The following is a 16,304-nucleotide window of genomic DNA, read 5'->3' as shown; positions in this document are numbered from 1 at the left end:
GGTGCCAGGAGTTCACCCCGGCTGCGGCGTTTCCGTCACCGTGCTGCTCGTGCCGTTGCGCGGCCGCCCGGTCCGCTCCCCGCGCTGCGGTCAGGAGCAGCAGAAGTGGTATTGCGTGCTTTGTTGGGAGAGCAGGAAGCCTGGTGAAAGAAAAGGAAGATCCCTTGTTATGAGATAATCAAAATGCTGCTCTTGCCTCTTCCAGAGAGCAGAGGTTATCGCTTACATGGGCTCTTCAGGCTGTATAGGAAATGCAGGAGCTGCAGTGGCTGTTTGGAGCCCCAGCCCCGGCTCTGGCTGCCGCTGCGGCCGAACCTCGTCCTCTCTCCTGGAGACCTCTGCACCGTATCTCACCAAGTGAGAGCCCTCGGGAGCCTCTGCCCGCGGTGGAACTTGCCCTGGCCCTTGAGGTGGCATCGCTGGGTATCCTCAGGGCTTGAATTCCCGATGGACACACCGAGACAACCCAAACCCCGCAGTCACTGCACTCAGCTCTGCCCCTCCACGGAAAACCACCTGGGACCGCAGCAGCCTGGGGACTCGTGCTGCCATCAGACTGAGCAAAAACAATTGTCTTCAAAATTGGGAGCTTTAAAACTGCCTGAGAGCACCTTGTCAGCTTAACTCCTTCATTGACGGTAACGGCGGCATCCGTCTCAGCCTGCCGGGTTTGTCTTGTCACACGGGCCCTAAGCAAGGTGACAAATGGAAACACTTGGGTGATGTTTATCATCCGGATCGCAGCCTGCGCGTTCGCCTCGGGGCTGTCACAGCCCTCCGAGCTGCCGGGCGCTTGGAAAGAACAATCAGTTCGACTCTCAAGATAAAGATACGAGCTCTCCGCTTAGCCGAGAGGCTGAATTTCCTGCGGTAAGATGATGGACTGTCAATAAACGTCAGTAATCTCCTCAGCGGTATGCAGCAGGACCAGGAAACGGCTTGCATGAGGTGCTTAGGAAGAGATGAGCAAAAAATTGTACCTGGATCTGTGCAAAACAAGATCAGTTCATCATCTTTGAAGAAAAGGGGGTGTTTATAGGATGCCTCTGTTGTTTCCTCTCTGCCTTGTAAAGGTGTTTGGTCTGGTAAAAGGTGCTTGTGGCCCTTTGGTGACAAAGCACATGTCAGGGTAGGTTTAAATTCCTTGCAGTAAATTGAGACAAAAGCACATTTGTACCTGCTGGAAGAGCAAGGTGTGGAGCAGAAATGCCGGAGCGTGGCCGGGAGCAGAGCCCGCAGCCCCGGGCGCTGCAGACCCGTCCTGGGCCGCACTGGGCAGGATGATGGAGCTGCCCACGGCACAGCCCAGCCCGGACAGGGGAACAGGCACGAGCAGCTCGGCTGCTTCCCTGGGGTAGCGCTTGCTTGTGTTTTGATGTGCGAATAATAGTCTCCCTGGAAAACCCGTAGGTTTGGGCTTGGTCAGCCTTTGCAGCATGGAGAGCACAAGAGAATCTGCGCGGAGCTCTCTGCTCCAGGCACGGCGCTGCAGCGCTGCGGGGGCGGCACGCAGGTGCAGAGGAGTCCCTGCTAATTAAATGCACAAGAATTGTTCCTCGGAGCTTTCCCTGCTGAATCGGGGGTTTCACCGCCAGCTGTTTCCCGAGTCGCAGTGGCTGGTTTGTGCTGGTGCCGGTGTGCTCGGTGCTCAGGACAGTCAGCTCGGTGCCATCCTGGCACTTGCTCTTCTCTGGAAGTCGCTGTACCGGCACCATTCAGGAGTTCAGGCCCTCGCCAGCCTGTCTCTGAGCAGGTGCCCGTGTCGAGTGTTTTGGGGATAGAACATCCCTTCTAATTCTCTTCCAGCAGGATGGGATGTTTTTCTAAGCTTCACCTCGCAATGTCTGTGCCCTCAAAGGTGAGGAGCAAAAGCTCTTGTAAATGTACTTTAGCTGGTGTACTGCAGAATGTTCCTCTCCTTGTCTGTGCTCCTGCCAGGCTGTTAATTCAGTGTCTTGCAGCACTGGCTTTGCTAGTCCATGTTTAGAAACCTCTCCTTTAGCCACACGTTGCTGTTAGGATGAGGAGCCGCGGTAACCCAGAGGGTCTTGCTGTGTGAGATGTCCCAGTGTTGTCTACGTCAATCATCATTCAATCCGGTGTTCTCATAAAGGGTGGATAATTTATTAAGCCTCCCCGGCAGCCCGCGGTAGCTCAGCAGAGTCCCTGGGGCTGCGGTGCCGTCCGGAGCAGCGTCCGACCCCGGCTTTGCGGAGCACGTAAGCCAGCCCAGGGCTCAAAGACAGAGTTTGGACTCGAGTCTGGGACCAGCTGATTTGATCCCATTTGTAGAACGTATGAATGTGTGCGTGTGTCATTTTAAATTTCCTCTAGTGACGATAATTTCTGTAGCATGGGGTCGTGAAAGCCGGTGTTGTAATTAGTGCAGCTCTGCCTGTGCTGATGCGGAGATTAATTTGCACGTCCTGCCTGTGTTTTATCTCAGGAGCAGGAATGGTGGTTGACTGGGAACAAGAAACCGGGCTCCTGATGACATCGGGAGACGTGAGGATAATCCGCATCTGGGACACAGATCGGGAAATGAAAGTCCAGGTAACGTCTGCGTGTTTGTCCCGCTCACCTTCTCCTCCCGGACCACGTCCCGTGTTCCAGTGCCGAGCTCAGCTCCCCTGGCACAGCCTGGGGCCGTTTCCTCTCGTCCTGTTGCCTGTTCCTTTAGAGAAGGGTCCAGCCCCCTCCATGCTGCAGGTCTCCATGTCAATTGTCATCAAATAAACGCTTCTCAGGAATTACAAGGAGAAGCAGCTGGTCTGCGAGAGGAGTCACCATGCTGGAGGAAAGAGCAAGACTGGTTTTCAGAGCTTCTAGAAATTAATTACCCCTGAATGAACGTTAATTGCGACACTTTGACCCTGCAATGCTGGATAATTAAGCCTATCTTAATCTTAATTACTTTCACATATTATTTTTTCTATGTAAATCAGGGAACAGCAAAATCTAGGAGGTGAAAATCTTTTAAATGGTGATGATTAATGATTGCGCTGAAAGTATCTAAAAGCATGTTGTTTATTCCTTAATTGCAAAGATTGGTTGTGTTGAAATTCAAGTGATGGAAACTTCCTCACTCGGTGGCTCGGGAGCAGCAGAACCCAGCACGGAGCGCCGTGCGGTCCCGGTGCCCCCAGTGCCACTGCTCCAAACCGCGGTCCCGGTGCCCACGGTGCCACCGCTCCAAACCGCGGTCCCGGTGCCCGCGGTGCCACCGCTCCAAACCGCGGTCCCGGTGCCCGCGGTGCCACCGCTGGGGCAGCAGCAGCTTCGCTCTCACTCTGCTGACAGGTCCTGCTCCGAAGGATCCCACGGGGCTGTGAAAGGAGCGTGCACAAAAATAGCGCTGAGCTGTGGAATTACCTAATGCAGCTCAAACGTGCCTCCTCATTGTCACCCGACTTTTTCAGTGCTGCTTGGTTTTTACCCATTTTAATTGAAAATGTTTTTCTTCATAACGGGCGTAGACCTTTTCCAAGCAATTCTTTTCCTTATAGCAAGTAAAAAGGGGGAAAATAGCATTAGATATCCGTTTGGTTTTGTGTGTGGTTCTGTGTATGTCAGTGTGAGTTTCTGCTTTCTGCAGGTTTATTTGTCTTGGATGACTATTCTCCAAGTACAAACTGTCCCTCCTGCCATCCCAATGGCATTTACGACTTCTACACAGCAAAGATGGCTTATGGAGAAATAGCTCCCCTGGCCTTTTCTTTTAACTAATTAGGTGTTCTTAGTAGAGAATAGTTTTAACTCCTCCTTCCCAAACCAGACTTTGCCTCCCGTTGGGTTTGTAAAGCTGAATGGTTTGCAAAAGCTGGTTTTGCTGGAACTGCTCCACTGGGCCGGGCTCTTTGGGTTGAACTGTGGGACTGGTGGCTCAGACACAGTGACCACCGGCCCCAGGTCCCCACCCCGCGTTTCTGGTCACGTCCAGAGAGGCTGATGCTAAACCTCCCCCGCCGCCGTGTCCTAGTGACCGGTGGAAACCTCGGGTGGGTTTGGAGAGGTGGGGAGAGGAAAAGCAGGAGGACACGAGGTCCGTCCAGTTTCGGACCTTGGCTGCGGTGACCTGGACACACATGCTGGTCCCAGCTGGGCTGCTGTGTGCTTTGTGCCCTGGTCCCAGCTGGGTTGCTGTGTGCTTTGTGCCCTGGTCCCAGCTGGGTTGCTGTGTGCTTTGTGCCCTGGTCCCAGCTGGGTTGCTGTGTCCTTTGTCCCCAGGACATCCCCACCGGCGCTGACAGCTGCGTCACCAGCCTGTCCTGCGACTCCCACCGCTCGCTGATTGTGGCGGGGCTGGGCGACGGCTCCATCCGCGTGTTCGACCGGAGGATGGCTCTGAGCGAATGGTAACTCCCCGGCCCGCTGCCATCTCCCCTTCCCACCTCCTGCCCTTCCAACCGTTCCTCTGTTGTTCCTCAGCCGGGTGATGACGTACCGGGAGCACACGGCCTGGGTGGTGAAGGCCTACCTGCAGAAACACCCCGAGGGCAACATCATGAGCGTCAGGTAACAGATATTTTCCCCTTTGAGCTGGTGTCTCTTAAACAGTTTGTTTTTCTCTCTAAATTCTGCCTCTGGTGTTCCAAACCCTGAGAGAGTGAAGCTCTTTAGCTTGCTGTTTGCTTCAGCAATTAACCGCCGCGCCAAGCCTGGTGGAGAGGAGGCAGAACGAGCGGTGAAGCTTTGCCGGGAAGCCTGTTAGTGAGGCCTGAGAGTCGCCAGGGAGGCGGATTTGCTGAAATCACCATCACGAGGCGTGTGAGGGAGGAATCGAGTGAACCGGGAACCCGAGCTAGAGACAGTAAATCTTGTGGTTGTTCTTTATTGCCGGCATCTCCGCAGGGTCATTGCAGAGGGAACGCGGGAGGAAAGGTTGGTGTTGCATCTGTTGGGCATATTGCTGTGCAGGATTACTTTGCTGTCTGGCAATTTTCTGCACATAAATCCGTTTCTGCTGCCTGGTAAATACGGTGGAGGGAGAGCAGCATATACTTATTTGGCCATTAAAGAACAGCAGAATATAATTTGTTGTCACAAAGCTGCTGTTTGCACACAAAGAGGCTCTTTTTCTTGATTACAAAATGAAAACAAAGCATAATTTTCTGAGATTCAGAACATTCCCGAGGTGGGGGGTTGGCCAGCAAAAATGTATGAAGATTTTCAGAAAGGGGATTATGCGAGGCAGCTGCCAGGTTTGCCGAGCTCACATATTAGAGTTTTTAATCTTCCCTCCGGTAATCTCCGTCAGCAGCCGCGGGTCAGGCCTGCGCCCCGAGGGTTGCGCTGCTGTGCTGGAGCCCTCTGAAGCTCAGCAGGACTTGTCTCTGGACCAGGGTTGTACCAGGGCTGGGGATGCTGAGCGGGCCCAGGGCTCCCTGGACCTTCTGAATGTCTGGTTTGGCAGCTTAGCTGTTGCTGACTTGGTGTTGCCTGTTGTTGTTCACCTGGGATGTGTTTCCCATGTGGTCCCTCATCACAGAACATCACTTCTATTTTAAGGCTCTTGCCTCATCATTCAGAACCAATTTTGAGTCTTATTAAGGTTCAAAGCTTTAAATGAATTTACTGTATATTTGATCTCCCTCAAACAATGTTTCCATCTAGTTTTTAGGATCTAAATCAACATCAAATTTAATTTGTCTTGAATTTAATTATGTGACAGCTGGAGTTGCAACTTATAATGATATGAGTGATCCTGTATAGAAGTGTTTTGATCAGTGTTAGGAATTCCAGAGGTAAAGAAAGCAAAGGCAACGTGCTTCTTAATGCTGTCGTTGTTCTTCACTCTGTGTGCAACTCGCACTTGTATGGCCATCAGGGACTTGGGAAACAAATACCACTTCAGAAGTTGTGGTACCAAACCTTGCCCCTGCTGCAGTGGAGTAAGGTCGGATTAGTTGTCGTTGGATTTACTTTCCACAAGAGACTTTTCTGTTTGTCTTTCTGTGCCCCAGTCACCCCGTCCCTTCCCAGGGGTTCAGGAGAGCAGATGTGCAGCAGAACCCAGGGCCGTGGGCAGTGCTGCTCCCTCCCCGCATTCTGACGGACGGGATGCTGCCACTGTCGCTTCCCCGTCTCTTTGCAGATCAGTCGCTAATGGAGCTGACGGTGGCCTGCGCGTTAGCGGGCTCGTTACGCCTGCTCCAGCGAGCGCTTTGTGCAGTGAGGCCTTGTGCATCCTTGTCCAGACACTGGGCAGAACGGATGGGACCAGCAGATCCCATCTGGTTTGAGTTTTCTAATACAATTTCCTACTGTGAAAAGGAGAAGGAATTTGGGTGTGACATGCAGCCGGGTATATTGAGGATGACATGACAGCAAAGGCACTTAGCGATGAGCTGTGAGCGATAAAGCAATAACGGCTCGGTCCTGAGGCGGCGCAGAGTGGTTTGCGTAGCACGTGGCGTTGTGTGGCTGTACCAGGTACAAGGGACATCGGTGGGGACTCGGCCGCGCTGACGGAGGCGACGAGGGCGCGTGTCCTGTCCTCGCTCAGCTCACAGGCGCGCGGCTCCGTTCCGTGGGCTGCGGGCCCTGCTCTGGTGCCGCTCACGCTCTGGAACTCGTGTGTTGGCAGTGTCAACGGAGACGTGCGGTTCTTCGACCCCCGGATGCCCGAGTCCCTGAAGTTCCTGCAGATAGTCAAAGGGCTGACGGCCCTTGACATTCACCCACAGGCCAACCTCTTCGCTTGGTGAGTTCTGGTTCCATCTCCTGCATCCCTGGAGTGGACAGAGCGGACAGTTTGTCTGTGCAGACACCGTTCCTGGGGTTTTGCTGGTTTTGTTTAACCCCACCACACACAGAGCAGCTTCTTTCCTACGTTTGCAGCTCGGGTGTTTTCTCCCTTGCACGCATTAGTGCAACACCAGTGACCGGGAGTGGTGCTGTATGGTCATACAGTCCTGCGTCACATCCCTCTTCCAACTTAGTGTGTGTTTAGGGCTCTGAGCCCCGTATCCCGGGGGTTACAGGGATGTGCTCTCGGTGCGTGTGCCCCAGCTGGTTCCTGTCTCATCCTGCAGCGTGACGGGGAGGGTGGTCCCAGCCCTGCTGGTCTGCGCCCCGCTGAACTCGGTCCTTCCAGTGCTCTGATGGGCAGCCTCATCGACATGGCTGAGCAGGGGCCTGCAGGCGGCAATACTGTTGTCACCACGGCATTCCCAGTGACACTGTGTTCTCTTGATTCCCCTCTAGTGGCTCGATGAATCAGTTCACTGCCATCTACAATGGGAACGGGGAGCTGATCAACAATATCAAATACTACGATGGTTTTATGGGACAGAGAGTTGGAGCCATCAGCTGCCTGGCTTTCCATCCTCACTGGGTCTGTATCCTCTCTTTTGGGATTTTGCGGTTTGTTTCTTAGTTAATGTGCGTGTTGGGAGCAGGAAAGGTGCAGAGCGAGGTGCGGCCCCAGTCCTGGCTCCTGAGGATGCTCGAGGTGCCTCGGTCGTGTCCTCGTGGCTGCCCCAGACGCCCACGCTGGCGGCGCCACCAGAGCCGCTGGGTGACAACGTGCAGGTGGCCAGCGGCTCAGCCCTTTGTGCTGCCGGATCCACCTGAACCCCGTGTACGCGCGGCGCTCCGGGTGGCAGCGCGGCCCAGCTCCGCCGCTCTGGGGGAATTCGGCTGGAGCTGGAGCAGTCTCCCACCTCCTGCACGCCAGACTTTGTCCCTGTTTATTCCTCTCCTCGGGGCGGTGGGCTCACCTCCTGCTCCGGGGCGGCTTTTTCACCGCCTTATGTAAGACCTAACGCGGCAGAGAAACTGCACGTCAGAAACATGAGAGAACTGCGAAGGTTAGAGGCATAAGCTGATAAAGGCCAGGATGAATCAGAGTGAAAAGGAAATTTCGGAGTATGTCACAGCTGAGGTGACTCTGCAGTGGTCGTTAGAGAGAGAATCTGGTTGCTACTTAATTAGGACATAGGTGCCCATCTGCATTATGGACTTGTGCTCACCCAGAGAGGAGAATAAATAAAGGAGATTGAAAGCCTAAGAAAACAACGTGAATGGATAGGAAAACCAGGAGGAGGTTGAAGAAGGCGTTTGGACAGGGAGTTATTTTAGAAGCCTGCAGATCAGAACGCGTATTTGATATGTGATGGGAAGGGCCGGGCGGCGGGAGGAGCCGCGCCGGGGGCAGCGGGAGCGGGGGGCGCGTGTCCCGGGGGCAGCAGGAGCGGGGGGCGCGTGTCCCGGGGGCAGCGGGAGCGGGGGGCGCGTGTCCCGGGGGCAGCGGGAGCGGGGGACGAGTGTCCCTGGGGGCAGTGGCACTGGGGTGCTCGGCATCCCCGCGGCCTCCAGACACCACTGTGCAAACACCTGATTTGGCCGCCCTGCAGTTTGGGGGTGGAGGACGAAGCGGCCGATCATTGGAATGGTTTTGCTCTTTAGACAAGCAAACCAGCCCTGGCCAGCGCGGGTCTGTGTGCGGGGATCGCTCCTGGGCCTCTCAGCAGAGGAAACGCTCGTTTTCAGCCCAGGCAACTGCTCCTAACTACCAGATTTGCAGCCATTTAGAAAAATTATGTTAGCGGTTGGCAAGTAACGGTCGCCATAATTTATCCCTGTGGCTGGAATGGGCACATAACTCGCCGGGACGCCGTCGGCGCTGGCAGAGCTGTCGTCAGAGCCGCGCTGGCAGGGGCACTTAAGAGCTCGGGAGCATCTGGGCGTTGTGCTGGGGACGTGGACGTTTCCCTCCGCCCGCGCTCGGCCGCCTGACGTGTGCGATTGTCCCCGTGTGCTCTTTCCGCAGCCTCACCTGGCCGTGGGCAGCAATGACTACTACATCTCGGTGTACTCGGTGGAGAAGCGGGTCAGATAGCGGCCGGAGCGGCGCCGGAGCAAGCCCAGTGGCAGGGCCGCGTCTCACCCACGTGTACATAGTGAAATTATCGACTTGAATGTTTAGCGTTGGCTGCTGCTGCAAACCATAACTTGAACATTTTTTTCTGACTCAGCTACTGATGATGTTGACAAGGGGAAGAGAGACAATCTCCTTTTTTCTTTTTTTCTTTTTTTTTATTTTTAATTCCAGCTATATCCTCTAAAAGCTACAGAAAAGGAATGTTTTATTTTTGTTTCCAATGGTTGGCTTCTCTGTTAGAAACACGGCTCCTGAGCGTGGAAGGACTGGATGAGGCGATCCCCTTGAGAAGGGTGTTCTGGTTTAGTCTTTGTTCCTTTGTTTTGCTGGAGCATCGGTGGCTGTGGGACTGGAGTCAGGACTCACCTGCAGCTCCGAGCGCTCGGCCGGACACGGGACCCTCCGGCTGCCGCCCTGTGCCCGCGGCGGTGCCTGCGAGCTGTCCCGCCGCACAGCGGCCGTGCTCCTGGCAGGGAAGCGTCTCCTCCGCGTGAGCCTGGTCCCCCCGCAGCGTCCTCTCCAGCGGAACCGGGGCAGGAGGCGGCGCAGTGGCAAGAGAGGCAGGAATCCCGAGGAAAGGGCTTGAGGAGGTGATGGGAGCAGGGCAGGATGCCACCCGACTGCAAGGCTGCATGTGGAGGAAGAAGAGGGAGAAGGGACATCTCTGACATCCCAGCGCCTGGAGCAAGTCACCCACGTAACCACTGTTCCCCCAAGCACACGCGCGGTGAAGAGGTCGGGGGTGTCTCAGTCACTGTTGCTGCTGTGGTCACCGTCCCTCTGCCCGTGGGGAGCTCACAGACGCGCGGGAGCTCGCGGTCGGCACAGGCTGCGGCGCTGCCATGGGCTGACGCTGAGCACAGGCTGTGGTGCTGCCGTGGGCTGACGCTCAGCAAGGTGACGGTCGGCAGGATTTGCACACTCGCTGCGCTGCGTGTGCAGCTGCACACGGCATGGCCGTGGCTGTGGCTCGTCCGTCTGTCCCTGCACAGCTGGGCATGGAACCACACATGGTCTGAGCACAAGAGAATCACTGAACAGAGGAAGGTGGCAGGTCCTCCTGCTTGGAGCAGAGCAGCTTTGTCCCAGCCCTTGGGGGAAGCCTGCTCCACCTTCCACCCCAAATAATTAATGTTTCTGTCCCTGGCAATCCGTGATGGCTCCGGGGGTGAGTGGGGGGACGGGGCAGGCAAAGCCACAGGACACATTTCCTTCAAGTGGTGGCTGCAGTTTATCTGCTAAGAACAGAACTTACACTCTGCAAAAATCACTGCGGCGACAAAGCCTGAGCTGCTGAGTCCGGGAGCCGCCGGTTTTCCTCCCAGCCGCTGCTGGGGGGTCTGCAGGCGCCCAGCAAACCTTGCGGAGCGCGGCTGGCCCGGCACTGTGCCTCGGACACGGCGTTATCCTGTTTCCTCATGTGTTGAGGCTGCTGGGCCACGCTGGGCGTATGGAGGTGGCCCGGTGGCCGTCCCAGGCTGCAAGGACACCCAGTGCCAAGTGCCACCCGCTCGTCCGCGCAGCAGTGCCAGTGAGCGACCTGGGACCGCGGCGGTGGAGCAGCTGCCAGGGCCAGGCGCCGTGTCCTCACCATGAGCACCGTCCCTGTCCCCCTGCCGAGGGCCACTTCACTGGACAATGAATCAAAGGCTTTAAACTTAAGAAAAACTACCTAAAAATCCACTTTTGAGCTGCCAAAAGTCGAATGATGGTGTAACAGAGCTGTGCCTCTTCCCGACTGCTCCCGGGCCGCGCGGGTGCCGGTGCCAGCGGTTCGTGTCCCCTCCGCCCGGCCGCGTGGAGCCGAGTTTGGGATCTGTATGTAACCGATTAACATACACAGCTTAAAAAAACACAACACAGACAATAGATTTTTATCTTCTATCAGTGTATTCGTTTAAAGAACAGGGAGTACCTGGCGCAGGGGGTGGGTGTGCGGGGGCAGCTGCTGCCAGGAAGGGGTTTTTAACTAACTCGACCTGTTGAGCTTTCCTGTGAGCGCGTGCGGGCTGTATTTCCACAGGTCTGGTGCAGAGATTCAATCATGGAGTGTAACAAGGATCTGGAGAGCATCCTACCTAAAAGTTCACTTATCTCTATTTATTTTACAAAAATAAAATTTAAAAAAATATATTAAAAAGTCCACAGGATTGTAATGTGAGAGTAAAACAATTACAAACAAATAAATGGTTAATAAAAAATAAATGCAGAAACACTTCCCGGTGTGAGGCTCCTTTCCTGGGGCAGATGTGGGGAGGGAGCACATCTCAGGGGTACGAGCCCTGTGATTTGGGGCATTTTCCCATGGAGCAGCGGCCAGTGTCACCGGGACCCCTGAGCAGGGGACGCTGGCACAGCTGTGGTCACTGGGGCTGAGCAGAGACCTGGGGGACACGGGGACGGGTCCCTGCAGGGGCCGGTGGGGACTGCGGTCTCCATGCTTCACCACTCACGGCCCTGGAGCACCCCAGCCCATACAGCGCCCCATCCTCACCCCTATGGCCCCCCATCCCCTATATCCCCCCATCCCCTATATACCCCCATCCCCTATGTCCCCCCGTACCCTATATCCCCCCGTACCCTATATCCCCCCGTACCCTATAGTCCCCATCCCCTATAGTCCCCATCCCCTATATCGCCCCGTACCCTATATCCCCCCGTACCCTATAGTCCCCATCCCCTATAGTCCCCATCCCCTATATCGCCCCGTACCCTATATCCCGCCATCTCCTATAGTCCCCATCCCCTATATCCCCCCATCCCCTATATCCCCCCGTACCCTATATCCCCCCATCCCCTGTAGTCCCCATCCCCTATATCCCCCGTTCTCCGCCCGGTCCCACAGCGCCCCCCAGTGGTTCCCGCTCGCCGCTGCACCGCGCTCGCCTTCGCGTTCTGCGGGGCCGGGCCCTGCGCGGCCGCCGTCGCGGGGGGCGTGGCCGGGGCGTGGCGGCCGCGCCGCCCGGGGCAGCAGCGGCGGCGGCGGGGCCATGGGGAACCTGTTCGGGCGGAAGCGGCGGAGCCGCGTCACGGAGCAGGACAAGGCGGTGCTGGTGAGCGCGGCGGGGGAGCCCCGGGACGGGCCGCGGGGGAGGCCGGGCCCGGCTCGGCCAGCGCCGGCGCGTTTCCCCGGGGCCGCTGTCCCCGCCCGCCCCGGCGCCGGGGAGGGGGAGGGGCCGAGGCGATCGTGTGTCTGCAGCGGCGGGTGCGGCCCCGGCGTTGGTGCCGCCGGTGACACGGGGGGAGCGCGGGGCTGGGAGCGGGAACGGCCCGGCGCTGCCCGGGCCCGGCTGGTGACAGCTGCCCGTCCGTCCGTCCGTCTCTCTGTCCGTCCGTCCGTCCGTCTCTCTGTCCGTCCGTCCGTCCGTCCCTCTGTCCGTCCGTCCGTCTCTCCACCAGCAACTGAAGCAGCAGCGGGACAAGCTCCGGCAGTACCAGAAGCGGATCAGCCTGAACCTGGAGCGGGAGCGAGCGCTGGCCCGGGAGCTGCTGCGGGACGGCAAGAAAGAGTGAGCGCGGGCGGGGTGCTGGGCCTGGTCCTGGTCCTGGTCCTGGCGCGGGCAGGGGCGTCACGGCCCGGGCTCGATGCGCTGGGACATGGTCACGGATTCTCGTTTCAAGTTTTATGCCTGAAGCCCGGAGAGCCGTTCGAGGCCGGTGTTAAATCAGGGCCTTGAAAAGCGGTCGTTTGTGCCCCACGTTGTGTCGGTGGCACCCGCGGTGCCGGGACCTCGTTTTGTGCGGGTACCATCAGCCTGTGGTGGTTGGGCTTTGGCACCGCCGCGCACAGCTGGCCCAGCAGACTCCCAGCCCACACGGATGTACCTGCGTCTTCAGGTACAGGATGGTGAACGTATGACTCATTCATTCATCCTTATTCTCCGCAGCAGCAGTTCAGAGATGTCACTTAGTTCGCACGTGGGTTTTTTTATCTTTTTGAAAAAGCACCAAACAAATACGCCTTTGATGTGATTTATTTTAGGCTTTTTTTGCTTTCCCTGTGCTGAGTTTCGCTCCTCCTGTTTTCTGCAGAAAAGCCATGCTCCTGCTGAAGAAGAAGCGTTACCAAGAACAGCTTCTGGATAAAACGGAAAACCAAATCAGCAACTTGGAGCGGATGGTGAGTGAGAAGCGGCTGCTATGCGCTTGGGGCGGGTCTGGTTCGGGGGTTCCCACTGGTGACCGGAACCTCCCAATGTCCCCGCGCAGCTTCTCTGGGGTTCTGGACAGTCCGTATCCGGCACACGATGGGAATATCGCAGCCCATGGTGTTTCCCGTTCTCCTTTCTGTTTCAGGTCCAGGATATTGAATTCACCCAGATTGAGATGAAAGTCATCGAGGGGCTGAAAATAGGCAACGAGTGTCTGAACAAAATGCACCAGGTGCGTGTGGCCGGGGCAGCCGAGCCTGGGCCGGCGTGGAGCCCCGGCTGGTGGCAGCAGCCCCCGCGCAGGCCTCGCTCATGGGTGGATTTTTGGCTCTTTTCTTCAGGTTATGTCAATAGAAGAAGTAGAAAGAATAATAGGCGAGACCCAAGATGCTGTGGAGTACCAGAGGGTACGTACGTGTGCGCGAGCAGTTGTGAGAGACACCGCCCGTCGTACGCGCTGGTGTGTGCGCGGTTCCCAGACCCATCTCAGAGGCAGATCGGGAGTTAAATCCCAGTTTCCCGCAGAAAAGGCAGCTTTGCTGCGGTTCCGAGTCCCCTCCACCCGGTCCCGCGGTGCTCGCCCCTGCGCATGTGCTGCGTACGCGTCACGGAGCTGCTTCTGCTGCGCTGTTAGTCACTGGAAAATGTCTTTCCTCGCTTTCCAGCAAATAGATGAGTTACTGGCCGGCAGCCTGACAGAGGAGGATGAAGATGCCATTCTAGAAGAATTAAACACTATTACTCAGGTAGGACTAGCGTGATTTTCTTGTAATTACTTTTTATCCACAATTTGAGGAAGCTGCTTGTAATAGGGGAGAAAGAATCTTTTCGTTCACTCTCAAGAGCTTCTCATATTCTGCCAGAGAGCTCAGTTATACCTATTGGTGCCCAATTATTGTGTCACCAAAGATGAAGCTAATTGCTCCGCACCAGGGTCATTTGGAATGGGATGCTGCTAGGGGTTGTACTTTATTTGCTGTCTGCTGCACTCAGCTGCTCTCTGTCCTTACCGGGTGTCTGTTCCACGTCATCGGATGAAGATCCGGAAGGTCCTGGGCCGTGCTCAGGTGACACAAGTCGCTGTCGGTCACTGTCCCCCCATCTCTGTGGTCCCTGTGCTGTTCTGAGCCCTGGGTGGGCTCTGCTGTGGGAAATGAGCAGCCAGAGCGGACTGAGGTGGAGGATCTGCCACCAGCGCCGATGTGAGGAGACTCGTAGCTAACGCAGGGTCCTGTGCGTCTCACCGGGTCCTCGCACAAGCCCGCGCTCTCTTGCTGGGCAGTGCTGAAGCCCGTAACCCTCGTGAATTGCTGCTCTGTTCCCAGATAGTCTGTGCACAACGCGCTGGTGCAGGGCTCGGTGACCCCCCTGGCGCGGGGATGTGTGTCATGTGTTGTCCTCAATGTTCTTGCAGGAACAGATGGAGCTTCCAGAAGTTCCTTCAGAGCCTCTCCCGGAGAAGACCCCAGGTACATTTGCTCTGTGCGCTCTGCAGCTTTGGCTTCTCTTACTTCTCAGTTCCACAACAGCCTGTTGTGTCGTCCCAGCAAATGTGAAGGACCAGAAACGTTCTGGTTTGCAGCCCCGCTGATCTGGGCTGTGGGACCTTTCCCCACTTGGCTCTGGCAAACCTGACCCTTCACCACACCGTGAGCCGCGGCTCCGGTCTGCTCAGAGCATCTGGTCATTGCTGGTGAGGAGTCCCCTTGTGGCACGTCTGCTGTTCATGTCACACTCTGAACGCGCTGGGAGACCCCACTGCCCTGGGACCCCCGTGCAGGGCCCGCGGTGAAGCTCCACGAGGAGCTCGGTCCTTGGCTCTGCGCTTCACCCAGACAGGACTTGCTGCTGGCACTTGAACAGTCCCTCCGTGTCACCCCAACCTGCGCTGCGCAGGAACACGAGTCGTTGGGACCACGGATGTCAGTGTTAGTGCTGCACAAAACTGGGTTTAGCTGAGGTCTGTGACAACTTGTACCTCTTGTGACCTCGCGTCAAGTAACAACAGTAGCTCTGAACCAGCTGGAGGAGGATCGCTGGGTTCCACGTCCCAGGGCTGTCGGAGTGGGAGCTGCGCACAACCGGTGCCACGTGCGGGTTTGCTCCTGGGCAACCCACAGCCTGAGCTGCGGGGCTTGTGCAGCTGGGCATGGCCTGGGGAGCAGTGACCCCCTGCTGTCTGTGCTGCAGAGCTGCAGTGGAACCTGCCCTCACAGACGGAGCGCAAGGTGGAGCCGGGCCCGGGCGGGTGCCGGAGCACACAGCGGGCAGGGTCTGTCTGCGGGGAGCGGAACGCTGGGGCTGGACCGGGCTGCTTGTGCAGAGCAGGAGCTGTAAGAGCAGCTCCCTCTGCGCGGAATCTGCCCAGCAGAAATCTGGGCTGTGGGGGCTGTTTTCAGCTGAGCACTTGTTTACCCGTGAGCTGGGATCGGGTGTCAGCCTCGTGCCCGGGCGGCCAGACGAGCTGGGAGCTACCCCGTGCGGCGGAGCTTCGGCTCCGGAGCCTCGGCTGGAGCCGTGTCAGGGCCGAGCGCTGAGGGAGAAGCTGCTCTGCCCAGGCCGCTGTCCCTGGGTGGCGGCAGCTAAAGCTGCGTCGGGTGCCTTCTGAAACCGGGGTAATTCTTCAAGCGCTGTGAAAAAGAGGGACACGCTGCCTATGTGAAATTATTTGTAATGAACTTTCATTGGTTTAGTAACTTCCCAGGTGTGGTGCACGCATTTGTTCCTCTGCAGAGAAGTGGATTATGAGTCCCAGTTCTTCCACAGGAGATGCCTGGGGATGATCTGCGTTCTCTGTTCCTGTAACACGTTTCTTTTTCTTCCACAGAAGTGTCCCCCGTCAAGAACAGGCCGAAGCCAGAGCTGGTGGCAGCATCTTAACTCCCGCTGCTGGGGCCTCCCCCGCGGCGCTCAGCAGGACCGTTCGCCGTGCCGGCGTGTGCCGGGAGCAGCGGCGCCTCGGCAGCGCCCCAGCTGTGCTGGGCGACCGGAGCCGGTCCCTGCGCGGCGCGGGGAACCTCAGCTGATTATTGCTCTTGTATCAAGATTATTTTCTAGTGCTTTCTTTTTTGTAACTTAAATTCTAAACTCACTCAGCAGCGCTGTCTCGGGATTAAACAACAGCTCTCAGACTTCCAAAGCAAATGCTTTCTTCAGGTTTGATTTCGGTGGTGAATCTGCCTTTGCTCTGACTGAATCCCCAGGTGTCTCGTCCTCGGATCCGTCGCGTGAAACGACTGTCCCAGGCTTTGGGCTGGGCAGGAATGTGC

At 56.9% G+C, this 16,304-nt stretch overlaps 2 protein-coding genes across 2 annotated transcripts in view; both read left to right on the top strand.

The window, feature by feature from the left end:
- The window catches only part of RPTOR (regulatory associated protein of MTOR complex 1), an 86,263-nt gene extending 75,522 nt beyond the window's left edge, over nucleotides 1–10,741 (top strand). The window contains exons 30-35 of the mRNA XM_080356491.1: nucleotides 2,447–2,553; nucleotides 4,228–4,355; nucleotides 4,429–4,515; nucleotides 6,587–6,703; nucleotides 7,207–7,336; nucleotides 8,774–10,741. Coding sequence (XP_080212617.1) covers nucleotides 2,447–2,553; nucleotides 4,228–4,355; nucleotides 4,429–4,515; nucleotides 6,587–6,703; nucleotides 7,207–7,336; nucleotides 8,774–8,842 — 638 coding nt within the window. The 3' untranslated portion in view covers nucleotides 8,843–10,741. The remainder of the gene's footprint in view (nucleotides 1–2,446; nucleotides 2,554–4,227; nucleotides 4,356–4,428; nucleotides 4,516–6,586; nucleotides 6,704–7,206; nucleotides 7,337–8,773) is intronic.
- A 1,097-nt stretch (nucleotides 10,742–11,838) lies between these two features.
- CHMP6 (charged multivesicular body protein 6) lies at nucleotides 11,839–16,168 on the top strand. Its single transcript, XM_080356385.1, has 8 exons — nucleotides 11,839–11,937; nucleotides 12,284–12,393; nucleotides 12,917–13,004; nucleotides 13,181–13,267; nucleotides 13,377–13,442; nucleotides 13,701–13,781; nucleotides 14,450–14,504; nucleotides 15,863–16,168. Exons 1-8 carry the CDS (start codon nucleotides 11,875–11,877, stop codon nucleotides 15,913–15,915), a joined length of 603 nt encoding a protein of 200 aa, XP_080212511.1. The 5' UTR covers nucleotides 11,839–11,874; the 3' UTR covers nucleotides 15,916–16,168.
- Nucleotides 16,169–16,304: the final 136 nt, after the last annotated feature.

Source organism: Nesoenas mayeri, assembly GCF_963082525.1.
Source record: "Nesoenas mayeri genome assembly, chromosome: 19".
Taxonomy (NCBI): domain Eukaryota; kingdom Metazoa; phylum Chordata; class Aves; order Columbiformes; family Columbidae; genus Nesoenas; species Nesoenas mayeri.
This window is presented reverse-complemented; position numbering and strand designations above follow the sequence as displayed.

Excerpts from the sequence above, each read along its gene's own strand:
- CHMP6 (XM_080356385.1), top strand. The coding sequence starts at position 11,875 with ATGGGGAACCTGTTCGGGCGGAAGCGGCGGAGCCGCGTCACGGAGCAG. Across the intron at positions 13,005-13,180 it reads TCAGCAACTTGGAGCGGATG|GTCCAGGATATTGAATTCAC; the intron begins GTGAGTGAGAAG and ends TTTCTGTTTCAG. Across the intron at positions 14,505-15,862 it reads TCTCCCGGAGAAGACCCCAG|AAGTGTCCCCCGTCAAGAAC; the intron begins GTACATTTGCTC and ends TTTCTTCCACAG.